A 20,749-nucleotide genomic window follows, 5' to 3' on the forward strand; every position below is an offset into this window, starting at 1 on the left:
TGGCGTCACTGGCTTAGGGCCCAAGTACACCAGATGCGGGATTGTTGTGGTTCCGGTCCGACTCCGGTAAAAAATAGCGCCGGAGCCAATCCGTTCCCATTATATCCTATTGTTCAACCTATACCGGCTGCGTCAGTGCTCCGGATTGACTGCGAACCACCTCCGGCGTGCCGCATGCCCGCCGGATGGTATAGCTATTTTCTATTTCTGCCGGACACGCATCCGACAAAATGGGCGGAGCTGGGCCTGACGTCAAAAGCCCAGGTGCCTAATCACGGTTTAAACACGTGCGAAAATGGATGATGAGAGCTTCATTGTGAGGTGGAAACTGGAAAGTCACAAAGAAATATACGATGCAGCAGATCGTTATTATAAGGACAGCATTAAAAGCGAAGCTGCAAGGTGTCCTATTATGTGTGTTTTTCTGGCAATGATATCAAACACACGATGTGCTGACAACTTTGAGCGAGGGGGAAAAAAAAAAAAAAGCAGCGTATCTGGAAGTGGTTCCACTGCAGAAATTCTCGTGCCCGGCGCACACACAATACCGGTTTGTATACAGAGTCGAGGGGGGAAAGTACGAAAGAGAATAAAGAGACACCCACAAGTTTCGACCTGGTGGTCTATTCAAGACGTTTCTCTTTCTGTCCTACATTTCACTTGACTCTTCATAGAAAAAACAAGTTTGCGCTGGGCACAGGAATCTGCAGTGTTGAGACACCAATTCCAAGTACGCTGTTTTATAGTTCGTGTAGTATATAATTCGCTATCCATTTTATAAATATGACAGATTATTTAACAGTTGTTTATAACAGCTCTATGAGATGTTATGTGCCATAAATTTTAAATTTACACAAAGATATAAACGCACCGACACAACCAAGGGCATAATAGCCCCCCTTCCCCCCACACACGGAGCCCTGATCTCAACATGATGCAGTCAATCTGGAATTAAGAGACAGACACAACTAAAATATTGTAGCGTCGCCAGGGCTGTCATCGGTGGGTTAATTTATGCACCAACGCGGGGCTGTCATTGGTGTGCTGGTGCACCAGCACGACGCTCCGATTGGTGGACTAGATAGCGTCAGTGTATATACAGTGGGGAGAACAAGTATTTGAAAACCCATTGGCAGTGTATCAAATACTTGTTCTCCCCACTGTAGTTGTTGTTTTTGCATTGGTGAGGTGGCGGGAAGTTAATCAAGAAAAAGAGGAAAAAGGCGTTGAAGCTCGTGTGTTGTTTTCGCGGCCAAACTTCCGCTTAGCAAACGTTACAATATCAATATGCAAGGGGAAAAATTAGTGCTCTCTCTCTGCTTCTCTGATGAGTACATACTACAGACTCCGTGTGTTTGTCGTTGTTTTAAATGGCACATTATCGCGGGCGATCACGCGAAAGCTCACGAGGGGACGGAGTTGGCGGACCGCAGCCGTGCGCAGCCGGTATGATTTGCCTGTTTTTGACGTACTGCGTGGCACGCAGTCAACACTGAACCGGACCGGAAACGCAACGATCATGCATCTGGTGTACTTGGGCCTTTATAAAGATGGTTGATTGGCATTGCCAGCAGCTGTGGCTGCCCCACCCGTCTGGCCTTCAACCTGCAATCAATACAAACATGCACACCTGCCCAAGGTAGGCTGCGTCTCGGGAGGGAGTGGCCGAGCCCTATGACTTCCTCTCATTAGTTAAATAAACTGCATCAGAATCTGATGATGACTGATGCTATATCCTGATTATATTAGCTGAGGTCCCCCACATTGATCAGTTGAATCTTAAAATATTGATTAACCTTACTTTTTTCAATCAATTGAACCCATGATATCAGTGCCGTGTGGTTTTCATTTATTCATTCATTTTTGTCTATTGAGACTAGGCATGTGCCGATAACCGATTTCCAGGTATAGCGTGGTATGAAAACGTCACGGTTTCAAAACCACAAAAATGTTGTGTCATACCATCCCTAAGGTATTAGCTATTTTTTATGTGCCATAAATGCAGGGAGAAATCCCTCGCTTCCAGCTGCAAGGTTCTACCCTCCCCACCGGTTGTTGCTCAGTGTCAGTGAGTCAGGTGTGCTAAACGATGGCTTTTTGCCCCCATCGAAGAAATCGCTGCTATGGAATACTTTGGCTACAGAAGGTTACAGACGGCCGCAGCTTAGGGGAAGCGGGCCAACCGACATGTAAAACATGTTTGCGGAGCGTGGCTGCTGAGGACGCAATACCTCCAATATTATTTTGTATTGATACAAAATTAAAGATTAGTAAACACTAGAGGCGTGCGAAATTTCCGATTCTGAGATTATTTGCGATTCGGCCGTAGAAGATTAGAGAACGATTCACAAAAATCCAAATTCCGATGATTGAATTATACCAGGTAAAGCAGACCTAAAACACAGTCAGGGCAGTCTTCGGGACACAATGAGGAACGGACCGAGAGTAAATATCATGTTCAACTCATGCGGCTAGATAAATAAAACAATAATACCTGACTACGGCCGACAGCTGCTTCAAACAACGCCCAGTTGCTAGTTGCTACAAACATACGGCTCTAGTAGAAATCACATACAGTACTGTGCAAACGTTTTAGGCAGGACACCTGCCTAAAACTTTTGCACAGTACTGTATATTTTTATTATATTATGTATATACAGGATATACTGTATGCATATATTTTCCCCAAGTGGAAGCTTCCATGATCCTAATAAATTTAACAATTAAAAAAATATATATACAGTACTGTGCAAAAGTTTTAGGCAGGTGTCCTGCCTAAAACTTTTGCACAGTACTGTATATGTAGAAATAGATGCAAAATGACAGACGACGGGGCCAGAGGAACATGTAAAAAGAACTAGATGCAAAATGATAGACTTGCCGTTTTGTAGTTGCCGCGTGAACAGCCGCCATCTTAAAGCAGTAGACTTCTCTAGAAGGCTCTGTTGTAGCGAACCTTATTAACTTTTTATCTAAAATACTCCTAAATCGGCAACATCTTAATTTGAATCCATCTTTAAATGATGAAACAGTTTTAAAACTTTGACATATTGAAAGTAGACAGAAGGGAAATTATGGAATAATGGGAGAATTTTAACAACTTTACTGGTTGATTCACATCATTAAATTAATTGAATGTAGTTTAAAGCTGCTGATACAGAATGGGACTTGAGTATTTTATTTACTGTTTTAAACTGTTAACATGATACTGAAATATTAGTTTGGTTTAGCCTGAGAGGATTTTTGAACAATTTTGAAACTAATGAACAAAACATTAAAAGCGCAGGGGGTGGTAACATCAATAATCGATTTATAATCGAATCGGAGCCTCTGAATCGTAATCGCATCGTTAGGTGCCAAAAGATTCCCACCTCTAGTAAACACTATAGTGAACGTTTCCCACCGACTACGAGCGTTAACTCCAGCGTGTTTAGTGTGTCTAGCGGTGGTTAACTTGACATTATACTTATGTTCCAATTTGCTAATGTTTTGAAAAATAAAAATCCTGTTCAATGGAAAAAAGTTTTTTTTTTAACCAAGATGTTTTAAAATAAGACATTTTAGAGCTGTAATTGCAATACCGTGACACCGTGATATTTTGCTCAAGGTTATCATACTGTCAGAATCTCATACCGGCACATGCCTAATTGAGACGCAGTGACAAATGAGACAACAAAGCTAGGGGACAAAAAAGTTTTGTTCTCGGTCAAAGCAGAGCTCGGGAAATTGGAGATATGCAAACAGCTATTACCGTACATGATTTAGAACATTTATTTCCTATTCCTTTAATACTGCAATGGTATGTGTTTTTATATTGAGCTTTCTTGTTCTTGTCCAATGGTGTCACACAATGAGATTAAATGGCAATCTGTAAATGAAGTGCACTTATAGCGCTTTAGCTACAGTACAGTATCACAGTGCCAACCCAAGTGCTTTACAGAAGCTCACATATGGTGGAGCTGCTGCCATGCTCACTAGGAGCATTTTAGCTTTGACAGCATCCATCTAAAGTCTCTTAATCTTCGTGATTAATATAAGCAACCATTATCTGAGCACACAACGTTAAACCAAGAATCCAATTTGTCCAAAAGGACAAATATTTTCAAATCAATGCGTATCGGCAAAACATTTTGTACACACCACAAATTCTTTTTTTCTTCGTTGTAACATTTAAGGAAACGACCACAAAATAAACAAAGATACATAATAATAATTAATAATAATAACAAGCATGCCATATTGCAAAAGAATGTTCAAACAATGTAAACGTTTCACTAAAATCCAATACGTTTTCTCATCTGCAATCATATATTAGGAGATAATCATTTGTATAGCTCATTTTTATAGTGCTGTAGAGATTAATGTATTTTTAATGTCACTCTTTTATTTCGCTATTTGTTTTTTTGTTAATACAGTTACATGTTTTGATTTCCGCATTTGAATTAAATAATGTGGATGTGTTACTCTGTATATAACAATGTTTCCTAATTTCGGTAATAAACAATGAAATCTAGGTACCAATTTGTACATATTTCCAAAGGGGAGAAATTCTACATTTCCTCACGCCATTAGACGCCACTTCCTGCCGATAGCCCCAGGAAGTAGTAGTAGCTGGAAGTACGAGGCGAGGCGGAGGTGAGCGACAAGCAAAACTGCGGTCGAATGTGGCGGCAGTCCGCTATTATTTTGTTTTCTTATTGTTGCCACAATAAAGTGGAAAAAGCCATCAACGACTCATCTCCTTCCCCCCCCCCAACGTTTTTATATTATTATTTTATATGCATGAGCGCTGCCGGATCTGCCAAAATGAACATGCAGTCTGATTATTATTTTTTTTAAACAATGTCATCAGATAGAAAAACATAAAATTATGTGCAAATGCCTGCATCTTCAAATCATGAAAATAATAACAGCCTATATCTTACCAATCTTGTAATCTCGATGGGTCTTTTCTCCATTCGATGTCAGGTAGTCTGGGCACATTGTTTGCATCTTGATTAGCGTCTGGCTAATACATATACGATCCAACATAAAATTCCAACCTCCTCCTCCTCTTCCTCCAACTCTTCAAAAACTTGGGTCTCCTCACTTGCGCTTGATCTATCACTTATATCGCTGTTTGAAGCATTGTTTGAAGGGCTTTGTAGGGCGGCCGTATGGAGCGCTCCCATCGCTGTTCTCGGTGTGACGTATCACTTCCGGGTTCGTCCCCTTTCAGGCTCGAACTTCGGAAACGCGATTATTTTGTCGAGTATACAACATATAAATTATTTTTTTCATGCTTTATTTGTTGAATAACGTTTATTTACTTTAATTCTGGACCTATTTGGCATTTTATGAAATTACTTCACATTAGTGCTTTAATAACATTTGGTTAACCCATGCCCGAGTTGTGATGGTGCAGGCCACATTTCCTCTAGAATTATCTATCAAGATAGATGTGGTTTGTACAGCTGCTTTCTGTTTTCCGTTCCTTTTCAGTTTGCAAATGAATGAAAAATGGTATGCGATGCCCACTGAAAATTTCTTTAAAGTGCCTGTGACACGAAAAAGCATGTTTATTTCATAATATACGCGGTATTTTATGCCCCTGAATGATATGGGCCGCTTGGATGTGTGTGGAAGCGATCGCTATTTTTATTTAGTTTTTTTAATCCCGCGCCATGAAAATTAGTGACTTCCGGCTTCGGTCTTGCATTGAGGAGGAGGGCGCTGTGACGTGTACGGTAGAAGACGTCCTCTTCACGCTACAGTGTACTGTTGTGTATGAGGACGAAGGATTCAGCTGATTTTGCGGATTAATACGTTTATTTTTCGCATCACGCCAGCCAAACGGCTGCAGAAAAATCATTCTGTATGAGGGAGAGGCGTATGCGCCTTTTTGGAGTTTCAAAAGGTTCCCATTCACCGTGGATATTTACTGTGGGACCATTGGACTGACGAGGAAGTGAGTAAACATCTTGTTTTGTATTATGTCAAATACGAATACAGCGATTACAAAGTAAACACTACAAACTTCCTTTAAATGAAGGACTACTTATGTTTGATCATTGATAGGCATGTAAAAAGCTCTCCTAATGGTCATTAGCAGCAGCACGTTAGCTGCACAACAAATCCAGCCACCCTCCTCCGGGGAACGAACTGTAAATTGCTCTCCGCCGGGCGGTTTGCCGATCCACTAATACAATCGACAACCGGGTCGTCATGTCAAATAATCCAGGATAGTTATGTGTGATTTTCCACTTCGAAGACTTTGAAACATCACTCGGTTCGGGTTAGCATGTCGGCTAGCTGTCACGGCTTCTGGTTTGTTTACATTCTCCGAAGCCGGGGAAGGGAAATGACATATGTCCGATTTAGGTGTCATAAAATATCGTTCGGGAGGTGCGACAGTAAAGGTGAAGTCGACATTTTTGACCATTATGGAGTAATTTTGCCATGTCGTCCTGAATAAATGCATTTTTATTATTTCATATTCCATTCAGCACAAGACTGTTATTTGTCATGAACATGCCATTTATTTAGCAATTGGGGAAAATACTTGGATAAAAAGAATATCCTGTAAAAATATTGAAGAGACAGAAACAATGACATTTTGCCGCTCTCTTCGTCGCATTTTCCTCGTTGTGAATAGTTCCCCCTCGACGGGCTGACTGGTCCTTCTCAAGCCATTGATATAGCTATTGGGGAAAATACTTGGATAAAAAGAATATCCTGTAAAAATATTGAAGTAAAGAGACAGAAACAATGACATTTTGCGGCTCTCTTCGTCGCATTTTCCTCGTTTTGAATAGTTCCCCCTCGACGGGCTGACTGGTCCTTCTCAAGCCATTGATATAGCTATTGGGGAAAATACTTGGATAAAAAGAATATCCTGTAAAAATATTTAAGTAAAGAGACAGAAACAATGACATTTTGCCGCTCTCTTCGTCGCGTTTTCCTCGTTGTGAATAGTTCCCCCTCGGCGGGCTGACTGGTCCTTCTCAAGCCATTTATATAGCTATTGGGGAAAAATACTTGGATAAAAAGAATATCCTGTAAAAATATTGAAGTAAAGAGACAGAAACAATGACATTTTGCCGCTCTCTTCGTCGCATTTTCCTCGTTCTGAATAACTCCCCCTCAATGGGCTGAATAGTAAAACCGATGAGCCCAGTCTACCGCTGACGTCATCCACCTGTTGGGGACGCTAAAGCCCTATAATGGTAGGCGTGGCTAACCGGCAGATTAAAAGACTAATTTCTCGTCATCTGTGCTTTTCTAAATTGTTGTATATAGTCGAATCGTCTCAAAATCTGATTCTAATTCACATAATAATGCCATTTAAGACTTTTTTTCCCGTGTCATATGCTCTTTAAGGTAAAGTGGGTCATACTTGGTGCTTTTTTGTTACACAGCACGCAGCACTAAGCCTGACAAAACAACTTGCTCTGCCACCCTGCAATCCATCTCAATTTAACTGAGAGGCGATATTCAGATTCTGAAACACTTTGGGGGGAAAAAAAGCGCTTTAAATGTTTTCACTTTCACATTGTATTTACATTTACATCGTTGGACAACTAATGAGACTTGTAGCTGGTTAAATTTGCATGCATAATATCTGGCTCTATGCTAACAGAGGCTGGAAATAACTCCTCCTGCACTCTCTTTAAAGAAGGCATGATAATGATAATTTGCCACTTCTGTTGTGTCAAAAAAGCATTCTCTACTGGTTAAACCTCCACATAACTTTAAGAAATGAGGCTTTAAAGGTGTATAAATTAATAGTTTGTTAAATCACAAAAGCAATGATGGACAGCAATGGGTGGCCCAACATTATTGTGTTCAGTGTTTAAGAGAATATTTTTAAATTGTCTTTTGTTTTTTTTCCCAGCCCCTCACCTCTTTATCTTTAGCCGACTCCCGATTGAAGAGCGATCTCACTATCGTTTTGAATGCGCTCGGAAGCAACACGTCACTCACCAGGCTCGACATCAGCGGTAATGCAATGGGCGATATGGGGGCCAAAATGTTGGCAAAGGCGCTGCAGATTAACTCTAAACTCAGGTGACTACCATAGAATAGTACATTTGCCTGCTCTTTATCCACCCACGTCTGTAACACTGTGCACTTATCTTGACAGGACAGTGATCTGGGACAAAAACAATACTGGTCCTCAGGGTCTACAGGATGTAGCAACAGCTCTGGAGAAGTATAACTTATTTTTTTTATCTCTGTTTGATGCGATTTGTCTAATTTTGTTAGTGTTCACTAACATACAGAATATAAAAGTAGTTGTACTTTTCAATTCAAACTTTACTAGTGTTTTCTTTTTTGTAAGATGTTACATTCAGATAAAATGTGCAACAAAAATGTCAAAAACAGAATATGTCAACAGAGAAATAAGGTCAGAAGAATGATGAAAGTAACGGTTGTTGAATCACAGAGAGACAAGGTTGAGCCTCTGTTGAGATTGAATTCATCAGCATTCTGTTTTTTGACTGTGAATGATCGACTTCTGGTCATGTGCGCCTCCATCTAAATTGTCATCTGGGATACAGCTGTCTATCTACTTCTTTTGACTTCATCAGCCTTTCTTCTGGTTTATCACAGTTCCCCCTGCTCCTGTCACGCTATTTCATATTTGAAATGCCCCCTACCCCCACGGTTCTGCGTGGATGCACTTCTCTCGTTCCCTGTCTTTCATTTTTTTAGTCATATGAGTACAACGGATTTATGATTAAGTACGATTTAAGATATTTTCTATTCTCGTACAAATTCAACACAAATTAACAACACTACTACTACACCTAGCTTGGGATCAAGTTTATATATGATATTTGACTTGCATAGAATGTATTATGTATATATGTGTGTATAACTTTTACCTGCCACACTCGTCACTACAATTATATCCAGTGGGAAGAAGTTTCATGAATAATTATAACGATTCCAAAAAAAAAAAAAAGGGGGGGGGGGGGTTTACAATTGGGAATTTCACCCTAGAATGATGTGTCTATCTATATTTTAGTTATTTACATATGATTCAGCAACTGAATCTAAAAACTCTGACATAGGGATGCAGTCAAAAATGTACATACAGTACACTTATTTATTAGGGTTTTCGATCATTGATCTAAACGACGTCTTGTTCTTAAGGTGTGTGGATTCACAGTAACGTACATCTTTATTTAGCTTCTGTTTTGCTTTTTATGTGTACCAGTTAAGTTAGAAATTTAGCATCAGTATACACACATTTGTAACCACGCTCACAGAAAGAAAAGTATTCATCTGTACACCCCTTATGCTATTATTAAGTGTGCTTTAATAAGACATATTATGTGTTTGGATTCACGATATGTCCCAAAATGGGCTTGTCTTTTTTTGTGTTATATATTGCGTCAAAACAAGGACTTTTTATGTTCGCATTGCAAAAGTTTGATTAAGAGTCATTTCACAGAACCCATAGTTGCAACTTCATTTGTAATGTGTTTTCATTCACTTTCGTTTTGGAATGCTTGAGAAAATGTCTAAAGAGGTCCCCTGGGATATATTGTGGTTGTCTACAACCATGAATTTGAAGCATTCTCAGTATATATCTTACATACTGCTAATAATGAGACAAAACGTAGGCGGCAACATCGTGTGACCTAAAATTGCATGCACAAGTTTTGGTATACGCGGGGGGCTCAAATTTTTACATTGCAATGTATGTGAACATGTATTTTTAATTAGTTTAATATATGCTTATGTTATAGATGTTTAACTGTCTTGTCTATCTGCACGTGTTCAGACTGGATACTTATCTCTAATTGTTCTCCATGCTCATGTCATTTCAATGATGTCTTCTGGCTGTGTGCCCAATAGGAACTTCACTATCCGCTTCATGCCCATCCCCATCATTGATGCCTCTCAGGCTTTGAAAGCGAGCCCAGAGAAGACTGAGGACGCCTTGCTCAAGGTATTGAAACAATCTCCATTAGTTCCACCAGTCACAGTCAGTCTCTTGTGTTTTAGCATGGAGTAATGTTGGCACATACTGAAAAGAAAGAAGCTGTGTAATCAGTGGGATACTAGAATTGAATGGAGAGAGAGAAACATTGTTTAATACAGTAGCACTAACATACTGTATCTCTGTCTGTGTCATTTTGTGTTTCTGCTTCTCCCACAGATTGAAAACTATCTGTACAGGAACCATGAAACCAGGAAATACCAGCAAGAGCAGGCCTATCGGCTTCAACAGGGTATTGTCACCACAACCACACAGCAGGTTTGTAATCACACATGGATCACTAACTTCCTTAATGTGATGACCATTTTACGGATAAACTGCACCCTGTGTTTTAAAATGTACTGAATTGGACTTCATGCTCCTTTCTGTTATTTAGATGATGGACCGGATATGTGTGAAGGTGCAGGACCACCTCAACTCTCTAAGGAACTCAGAGACTGACGCTATCCTTGAAGATGTCAGATCAGCTGAAAGCCTGATCAAAGACGCTAGAAACTCAAAAACGGTGAGAAACAAGAAGTGATGATAACTTTTTTTTCTTATTTTTATGTTTTTAATTCATGTATAATTGTTTCCTCGTTTTTGTGCGCTCACAGCTCCTTCCGAATCTCTACCACCTGGGCTCAGCCTCTCGAGAGGAGGTGCACCGTGCTTCAGTAGGACCCATTCAGGAGAAATTGGAGTCAATGGCAGGCGAGGTGACATCTGTCATGGACCAACAGCTGCAGGTGAATGTGAAGAAACATTAGCTGCAAAATAATAATAATTCCAAATGCAACACACAATTGCAAAAATTCACACTCGGTCAATAAATTTGCAAGCGTAAAAAAATTTTTTCTTTTTAATCTAATCACACTCAGAATAATTTTGCAAGCATAAAAAATATTCTTGCAAACGCAAAAAACTTTCACACACAAAAATATTTTTGGAATCACAAATAGCTCGTCTTTTTTTTTTTTTGCAAGTGCACAATTATTTTTCGAGAACACGTACGTATTTGCAACCACGATTCTTTTTTTGTTTGTTTGTTTGTTTGTTTTCTGACATGATTTGGACCCATACAAATCCAACAGATAAGGACCATTCTGCACAATGACAGAAGAAAACCATAGCATTGGCGCCACCTAAAGAAAATATTGAAAAACTGAAAGTAATTAAAATTATTCAGGCAATATTCTTTACTTGTGCCTGTTAATTAATCATATCTTGAGTTTATGAATAATAAAGTATGAATTTATTTTGTTGGTCTATCATCCCTTGCCACAATTATTGGTACCGTTTATTATGTATTAAGTTCAATACAATTGCTGTATGAAAACTGTGATGTCCAAACAAAGAGGAAAATGCTTATTTATGATGATCATGAATATTTAATTCAAGGCATAAAATGCATCCATTTTTTGGGGCATCCGTGGGGTCTTACAAAGTCCAAAAAAGTCTTAAATCTAATCATTTGAATTCAAGGCCTTAAAATGTCTAGAATTATCCTAAAATCTCATGAAAGTCTTAAATACAGTTTTGAAACTATTAAGCGGAACTACCTGTGCTGCCTGGTCCGAATTTATCGAACTCAAGCAGGTTCTGCTGTGCGCGCAGTTGCGTGTTAACAGCTTAGTTATCATAGTCTCAGCGCAGAAAACTTAAAACAACCAATTTACTGGATTTAAATACATCGATAAGTGCAAATTTAAGCATTTGTGGCCTGAGAACCCACAGTTCAGCGCATGGTTGAAGCCGGTGGAAGGAACCTCGTATGAAGCACACTGCACTTTGTGCGGGAAAATTTTAATACTCAGAACATTGGGTTTCAAGGTGTTGGAATCCCATTCCAAATCTGAAAAGCACAAGGTGGTCATAAAATGCCAGCAGTTTGCAGTTTTTGGTTCACAAAAGAGAAAGTTCTAGTGTTTTAGTTTAGTTTAGTTTAGTTTAGTTTAGTTTAGTTTAGTTTAGTTTAGTTTAGTTTAGTTTAGTTTAGTTTAGAAGAACTGGGAATAAATTCATTAACTTTGCAAGTACCGTAATTTTTAGACTATAAGCCACTGCTTTTTTCCTTCATTTTGAATCCTGCGGCCTATAGTCGTGTGCAGCTTCTTTGTTAATTTATTTGGGTTAATAGGTAAAACTTTATTTGACAGCGGCATCATAAGACTGTCAGAAGATTGTCCTAATTACAGCATAACTATTATGGGCATTACCCAATGCTAATGACGGATGTCATTAAGTGTCATCCGACAAATTATGTCACTAACTCCATTTATGTCCAGCTCGGATCTTTCACATCCATTCAAAAGTGAGATAATTTGCCGGATAACACTAAACGACATATTATAAGCATTCATTATTGCTCATGACAGCCTCATGTCATAATTAGGATTATCTAATGACAGTGCTGTGATGCCACAGTCAAATGAAGTGTTGCCAAATACCATAACTAGCAATTAATGAAACAACTTGAACAGTAACTGAAGAAATAATCAGAACAGAACATGAATTTTGATTGTTATTTTTACATATGTAGTGTTGCAATGCATGCTAGTAGGCATGTTGGACAACAACAGTTTTGACAGCAGGTGGCAGCAGAGGTTGACTGTCTCCCCCAATGGAGCAGTGATGGACAAATGAAGCTTCTTGAAACAATAAAGCTTTGCAGCTAATTGGTTCAAAGCTTCATAGTGGTTCATTTGTTCCTATGACAGTCATATGATGCCCCTGTCAAATAAAGCCTACCGGTTAATATTTTTTGGTGTAAATATCCCATAATACAGTGAGGACACCGGCGGCTTATTGTCCAGTACGGCTTATCTATGAACAAATGCCGTTTTCGTGTCAAATTTAGTGGGTGGCAGCTTATAGTCAGATGTGCCTTATACAGTAGTCCGAAAATTATGGTAATTCTGGGCCTGCAATTTTCCTTCAGATCTTTTGTCTGTTTTTTGGCGGTATCGATGTATAATGGGTCTTAAATTTGGCTTGTTGAACTTTGCAGAGACCCTATTTTTGTTTTTATCCACGTTCAGTTCATAGATGCAGCGAGGATACACACACCCTGGACTACCATTCAATGCCAGAGCACATACTGCAGAGGCAAACAATGATTAAGACCCATTAATTTAACACCTATGGACAAGATAGAGTTCATTTCACGTAATATAAATTTTTTTTGAATGTGGTCGTAAACTGGATTATTGGAGAAAAGCCACACAAAAAAAGGGAAAACGCCACATAGTAAAAATTTGACCCCTGAACTGCAAAACCCTTGAGCACACATACTAACCATTAGCCCAACGTTGGATGAATATCGAAAAGATTTTGTGAAATTAGAAAAGACTTTGGTTTAACTCTTGTTGTAGCTACTGCTTTCTACTTGTCCATCATCTGGAATTTGTTGAGAGATGATCATTTTCTAATCAATCTTTCCAGAGCCTGTTGGAGTCTATGATGGACACAGCAGAGTCTCTGTGTCCTCATGTGATGAAAAGGAGTAATCTGCGCTCAGATCTCATAAAGGCCAGCGCAACCAAGATGGTGGTCCCCAAGAGTTTTGTCACTAAAACACTCCTTGAGCAGTCTGGTATTGACATCATCAACAAAATTAGGTAAGTGTTTTTTACTGAAGAAGTTTTGCAATGTTGAGGTAAAATGAGTTGAGAATTTGAACACTTTCTTTTTTTTTTCATCAGTGAGGTGAAGCTGAGTCTTGCCTCCTTCCTGTCCGATCGTATCGTTGACGAGATATTGGAAGCTCTCTCCACCTCACAACACACTTTGGTGCATAAGTCAATCATAATTGTGGCTGCTTGTTATTCATTATTTTCCTTTTTTTTCTTTCACTTCCTTAATCCACATTTTTTTTTGGTATTCATGCTTGAACCAATTTCTTTCTGCTGGTTTTATCACTACCCTCTCTCAGGCAGACCATTTAGTGTGCAGAGGGCGCCCCTTGGTGCAGCAAGAGTCGGTAGACATGGACATTCACGAGGAGAGGATTCCTAAACGGGCATCCACTGAGATTCTGGAAGGCGAGCGGTTGGACGAACTGGAGTCATGCATGGTACGGGAAAGGGCTCATGTGTTAACTTAATTATATTATCACTCGTAATTCATGTGAATGAATGTAAGTAGAGAACAACTTTCAGTCATAATAAGATTGCATTTATTTCTCTAGCCCTTTTCTTTAATATGTTGTTTTTTCTTCTTGTCCTTTGTCTTTTTAAAACGTCTTATCTGAGCATCCGACCATCATGGCTTTTACCCTCAATTTCTTTCCAGTGTGCCTTTTTAGGCTTTATTGTGTTTTTCTTCATTACTCTCTGCTCATCCTCTTCTTGCTCATTTTCTCCACGGAGACATTTTGCTGCACCACTGTAAGTAATTGCGGATGGTCCTTATCATTGCTCACTGCAAATGCCTGCTTCCTGGTCATCTGTAAAAACGATTTGTAGTGTAAAATGTTTATGCTTGCCTTTAATCTAAAATACACTCTGTTTTGAATCAGAAGCTGAATTCATGTGTGTCCTACACAAATACTACGTTGATCCATTAGTGTTTTAGTTGTGCATCCCTCAGCCATATAAGACGCATCAGTTTATATGTGAAGCTATACATTGTTTTGTTTGTTTTTCTCTTGCTGTCCAACTCCAAGGAAAAGGAACTGCTTGTGAATAATACAATGAAACGACAACAGCTAATTGAAGCAGGAAATACATTCGCATTAGTTAAATCAACATTAATGTTCATATTTCGTTAAAATAATTCTGAATACATAACTATTGTATGGGCAAAACAAGTGGAACGAATGCACTACAAGAAATTAAAATGTTTATTGTGTTATCTATTCACCCTTGTAGAGTATTGAGTGATCCAAGTGTTCCAAGACTTTTGTCCCTCTTGAGCAGTGTTTCTTTAACCTTTTCAGCTCAAGACCCAAATTAGAAATATAGGTTATAGCTTAATCAAGCAGCAGACTTTATGAAAACATAAAATCCTGTTGCCACAGAAATTACCTGTATTATTTGTTTGATGAAAACCTGCCTCTTCTCACACAAACATGCCATTCATGCAGGCTCCAGAGCAGCACTGGAGAGTTCTGTTGGGAACACTGGCTAGGAATCAAACCCATGCCTTTTGTATAACAGGCAGCAACGCTTACCACTGCAGTTCTAGTGCCATAACAGCTACTGTGCGTAGTTTGTACAAAAATACTGAAAATATTCAGGATGTTTAATTTAGAGCAACTACCAATTAACTCTTGACACACAAAAGGATAAGGGTTAAAAGTACTTGAATAAATGTTTTACTAATTAAAGAAAGTTGAATCACCTACCATCACCTCTGAATGTTTTTTTAATCACTACTTAATTGAATGATATGTGTATGCTATTGATATATGTATGAAATATATCAATAAAATATGAACATTGTTTTTGGTTTTAGTACTTTGTATAGTGCCATAAAAAGAATGTTCCCCCTTCCTCAAATTATTTTTTTCTTGCATATTAACTGTCAAGTTTTATATCCTAAAATAAATGTAAAAATGAGAAAAAGATACCACATATACAAGGCCGTCGACGGACGGGGGGGGGGGGGGGGGGGGGGGTCTACCGGGTATGTTGTCCCGGGCCTCAGGACCATAGGGGCCCCTGAATGACCCTTAATTTATTTTACGTTACATTCACATATTTTTTTAATTTAAATCATTGTCTGATTAAATATTATGTTCTGCTCGATATATACTTTAAAACTTCAACAAATTAAATATTTCAAATACCTTTTTCCTTTTTTTGCAAAACCCTGCCCCCCCATTGTTTGTTTATACTGTATTGTGTCAAATCACATTACGGTCTGTTAAATTTTAACTGTCCATCTCAAATTAAATAATTTGAAAATTTACACTGTCATTGCTTGCAAAGCGATAAAGTACTGTGTATGTTGTCGTGACAAGCCCCTGCCCCTGCAAGTCTGTTGACAGTCCTGCTTATATACATATAATTTCTAGTTTTCAAATGTTGATTTTATGTATTAAGGGGTTAAAACAACAACAACAACAAAACATTTAAATCTAACTGCGCCAGTTTGAAAAAGTCCCTTACTCCCCACCCCTGTTTTTTTTTTTTTTTTTTTTTTTTTTAAATGGGAATTGTGAATTAATCGTGGTCAATCACATATTTTGGGGGATTTCATTTCCACTGCCAGACCCAAGCCTGAATAAATCATTTAAATATAATCTTCCTGACTAAATTTAGTTGTCCCAAAGAGCTCAAAAAGCTGCAACACAATACTATTCACCCCCCTCCCCCTCCTCCCCGCCCAAGGAAAAAACTAAAGAACAGCTAAAAAATTAAGTCCAATTCTTAAGCTTTAGGAATCCAGTGAACCACAGTGAAAACCATTATCCACAAATGGATAAAACATGGAACAGGGGTCAAACAAAAATTCATCATTATAATTCTGCTCTGACCAGACAACCCTGAAGGCGAACCTAAACTGAAGCACACTTGGGTTCTGTAGGAAGACAATGATTCACAACACACTCAACTTCAAAATAGCTTTTAAAAATTAATGACACTTTTGCAGTGCTCCAGTCAAAATCTGGATTTAAATCTGATATATATTGGATTAATAGGCCGTTCATGATGGAAAATCCTCCAGTGCAAACATCTCTGCAAGGAAGAGTGAGCCAAAATGTCTCTACAATGATGTGAAAGGCTGATTGCTTCTGATAGAAAATACTTGAGTTCTTACTGCTGATGTTTTCCCAACTGGTTTCTAGTTTAAGAGGGCAATTGCTGTAATTTTTTGGCCTGCATGGCACACCTGACTGTAAGCCACCACCACCCACCAAATGACATGCAGGTCTTTAGCCTTTAAAAATCTATAAATAAGTCACAGTGGATTAAAGGGTCTAAAGTGGTGGTGGTGGCGGGGTTTGCGTCTTATAGTCAAAAAATTACATTTTCTTACCTTTTCACAGAGGGCCAGATAGTTTTCAATAACTTTATTCCTTGAATAAATCCCACTGCGATTTAAAAATTGTATTTCATGTACAATTTGGTTATCTTTGTCTCTTATTTACAGTGGGGAGAACAAGTATTTGATACACTGCCAATGGGTTTTCCACAAATACTTGTTCTCCCCACTGTACATTGTTTGATGATCTTAAATATTTATGAGGCAACTTTCTCAAAAAGTATGACGATGAGAAGGGGGAAAATATTTTCATGGTACTCTATTTGAAGTATTTGGGGTTCCCTCATACTGTATGTTTGTTGTTTGATGAAACAGTAATTAATTGTTTCACACTTCAATCACAGTTAGAGGGAAAGGCAACACTGAGATCATGTGCATTCCAGTGGAAAGGATTTTTTTTAATAGTATTATAGATATACGTATATATATTTTTTTTTTATTAGGAAATTTAATTTTCTGAAGTCTAGCTGTGGAGAAAACTGTGATAAATATCATAACTCCCCTTAGTGGCCATCATAAATCGTGGCAGACATTTTTAAATGCCGGTACTGTTTTAGCCGATCAAATGTGAGTATCCCAGATTATCTGTGATGTCAGTAATACCCCATTGTTCTATACGCCGCTATACAGAATTAACACTGTTTACACTTAAGTCTTTATTTTGATTGTTGGTTTTTACACGGCTCTTGCTCTGAAAACAACAGAAACAACAACAAAAAAAAGACTGTTTCAGTATGCAACAGTGTTCAGCTTTCGGCTGTACGAACAGGACATTGAGGACGAGGGCTTATTGATGAAGTTGCTGAACGATGTAGGGAGACCCAAAAGGTAAAACAGGCTTCATCTAAGTCCCAGATGGAGAAAAGAGAAAGACAGCTACTGATTGAAGAGGTACAGCAGCTATAAAATAGTTTTTGGCAATTTTTTTTTTTTGTTTTTGCTTTTTATACCGTTGTTGGAGTCTATCAACCTCTAAGTACTGCTCTAGCGTGCTGACGTCATTTTTGTCAATGGCAGCGCTTGTAAGTGGTGTTGTATTTTGTGTTTAATCATTATTTTCTCCATTATCAGAGGTCTTAAGAAATTTGCGATTTGCATACTTGTATACTTCGAGCAATTGTCTTTTACGTGAAGATCATTTGTAAAAGGTGTTGTCTTTCCCTTAAACATTAGTATATGATGGAAGAAATATTTGGGGTTCATAAAAATAATCATTAAGCACTATGTTGCATGTATTTCTCTTTCAGATGACTCCAAAGACAAAGAGGAAAAGCATTCACAGTAGAATGTTGAGACCTGTGTCCCGTGCCTTTGGTAAGCTGTTTGCAATCGTCTTTTTAAGTTCAACTCTGTCCTGCATTATGGGTGATGCAGATAAGGCGTAGGTGTCTGAATTCCGATTCCCGTTCTCCCAACACAATTAATAGAGATGGAGTTTGACCTAGACAAGGCACTGGAGGACGTCCCAGTGCATGTGGAGGATACGCCGCCGCCATCCCACACTCCAGCTCCTCAGCCCTTACCAAAAGGGGAGCAGCGTCTGCCAGGAGGGATATTAGCGCTTCCGTCCGAAGAGGAGAAAAAGCTACAACACTTCACGAAACTAAGACCCCGCCGAAACAAGAAAATGCACTCCAGCAAAACACCGGTAAGTATAACTCGTTTAAGTGAAAGTAAAGAAGTGCTGCAGTGATAATCAAATGGCTTTTTTGTTGTTTGTTGTTTATAAAGCAAATGAGCAGCACTGCACCTCAGGACGGGGAGCAGAATGGCCTCATGGGGAGGGTGGATGAGGGGGTTGATGAATTTTTCTCCAAAAGAGTTACCAAGATGGATTCAAAGTAAGACCCATTGATATTCTTCTCATGTTTGACTTTTTGCTTCATTGTTGGATTTTTCGCTCCTCAGACGTTCAATGAAGAGCTCTGAATCTCATGATGGTGAGAAGAAGAAGAGCAAAGGAGGCTTCCTCAACCTAATCAAACGCTCTTCAAAATCTGATAAATCAGAAAAGTTAGAGAAAAATCAGGTAACGCCTTCATCGCTGGCTACGTCTTCAGGATCTTTAGTGTCAGTTTCCAGCATTGCTGAGGAACCCTCCTCTCCAAAGGCAGCAGTAAAGAGTCCAGCACCAGAGCCAAAGTCCAGGTACTGTTAAATTAATTGTATGCACACTTTACTACTATGCTTGTTATGACATTTATTTCTTTATTTAAACTTTTCGTACTGAAGGGATTCGTCCAGTCGCTCACAGCCTGGAGATTACAGCAGTGGCTCAGAACGTTCAGAGGAGCTGAGGACGCCTGACTCCATAGACGAACCTTGGGAGGGCTCAGACGGCCGAGGGAGTCCTCAAGGGGGGCGGCGGTACCCTGGCATGCAGATGATGGGAGGCGGACTCCTAGCGGAGATGAAAGCCAAGCAGGAGAGGAGAGCACATAAGGTAAAGAATAAAAAAGTAGAGTTGTTGTTGTTTTAAGGGGCAAATGTGAAATTGTTTTCATGACATGGAACAAAGGGAACATACGTATCAGGCTCTTTTGATGAGCGCATCTGGTTCTCGGCCAACTCCAACATCTTATAAGTGGAACCGCCTGGCTCACCTGGAAACTGCCCAACTTTGACGAGCTGCTCGTGCTTTGACGCGTTGATTTCGGTCACGTCAAATGTACGTCACAACAATATGCTTCGGCACCCATCGATGGTCCACACATTGCAGATTTCTCCAAGGCAGGCTTTAGAGCTCGCCTTGTGAGACCCGGGTTGTTCCGCGAGCGAGCTTGTTAGCCTCCCATCAGCCATTTGCAGGGCTGTCCTTTTAACTCAGTGCCGATTGAATTGGCAAATTTTAAAATGCATAGAGAAATTAAACCGCGAAAACTAACTGTGTGGTAATACAAGTCACACGTACGGCAGTGTGATAAGTTTAGCTTTCTTCGGGCATGCCTTTTTTGGGCTGTTAAATTGGCGCCAATTCCAGGTGAGGGAGGCTCCGTCTGTCTTGGCCACTGTTACGCTATTTGGATATTTGATTAGTGCTCAATGCGAGAAAATGATTCTAAATGACAGACTTTTTTAAATTTCTGAATTCCCTTCCTGCTTAATAAATCAGTGTAGGACAGCTACAGGGCACGTGTTGTGTCTCAGCTTTAGTATGTGTAAACTCACGTTAGGCTTTCATTATTTTTTCTCAAGATTTAGTTCAATCACAACACACTCTCACTCTTTTTTTTCTCTGAGTCAAAAAGGTTTTACTGATGTAAACTTTGCCGTATGTACTAGCATGTAATATAATTTGCGCCCCCTTGTGGAGTCAGTCTCTCTAGAACAGCCTTAATGCATGCCATTCTCTGTGTCTAAACAGCGAAACAGGACAGGTAAAAAAAATCATGCTCAGTGTCAACGTGGTACTCATATATGATTTGAATATTTACAGCAGTTATGAAATGTTTAGCCCCAGCTAACAATGGGCAGTAGGTGGGGTTCGCCCTGAACTGGATGCTAACTCCACACAGAAAAGCTGGGATTGAACCCTTGAACTCAGAATTATGAAGCAGATGTGCCAATTACATAAGAATGCACACATAATTAGTAATGTGCTTATAGTATTTTAATTTAAATATCCTACACATTTATGGCCTCAAAATGATTTTCATCCATTCTTACTCTAATTTTGACTGTGGTGACACTAAAATTTGGGGTAATTGAGTTGCTGCCATAGGACCTCCGTGGTAAAACGAAGGTATTGCACTGGTCTCAGCTCTACTGTTACAGAGCCCAGTGCAACAC

At 39.2% G+C, this 20,749-nt stretch overlaps 1 protein-coding gene across 3 annotated transcripts in view; it reads left to right on the forward strand.

Moving 5' to 3' along the window:
- LOC130914616 (F-actin-uncapping protein LRRC16A-like) overlaps window positions 1-20,749 on the forward strand; it is a 114,442-nt gene that overhangs the window by 86,116 nt on the left and 7,577 nt on the right. For 2 of the 3 annotated variants that reach the window (XR_009062974.1, XM_057833980.1), the window contains exons 21-34: window positions 7,874-8,046; window positions 8,123-8,191; window positions 9,847-9,940; window positions 10,151-10,249; window positions 10,368-10,496; window positions 10,588-10,719; window positions 13,415-13,590; window positions 13,675-13,762; window positions 13,905-14,045; window positions 18,208-18,274; window positions 18,388-18,608; window positions 18,692-18,801; window positions 18,869-19,108; window positions 19,193-19,403. Coding sequence is in view for 2 of the 3 variants with exons in the window: in XM_057833980.1 (XP_057689963.1) it covers window positions 7,874-8,046; window positions 8,123-8,191; window positions 9,847-9,940; window positions 10,151-10,249; window positions 10,368-10,496; window positions 10,588-10,719; window positions 13,415-13,590; window positions 13,675-13,762; window positions 13,905-14,045; window positions 18,208-18,274; window positions 18,388-18,608; window positions 18,692-18,801; window positions 18,869-19,108; window positions 19,193-19,403 (1,950 nt within the window). In the remaining variant the exon portion in view is untranslated. The remainder of the gene's footprint in view (window positions 1-7,873; window positions 8,047-8,122; window positions 8,192-9,846; window positions 9,941-10,150; window positions 10,250-10,367; window positions 10,497-10,587; window positions 10,720-13,414; window positions 13,591-13,674; window positions 13,763-13,904; window positions 14,046-18,207; window positions 18,275-18,387; window positions 18,609-18,691; window positions 18,802-18,868; window positions 19,109-19,192; window positions 19,404-20,749) is intronic. The other variant, XM_057833981.1, reaches the window with a different exon arrangement.

This window comes from Corythoichthys intestinalis, chromosome 4 (genome assembly GCF_030265065.1).
Source record: "Corythoichthys intestinalis isolate RoL2023-P3 chromosome 4, ASM3026506v1, whole genome shotgun sequence".
Taxonomy (NCBI): domain Eukaryota; kingdom Metazoa; phylum Chordata; class Actinopteri; order Syngnathiformes; family Syngnathidae; genus Corythoichthys; species Corythoichthys intestinalis.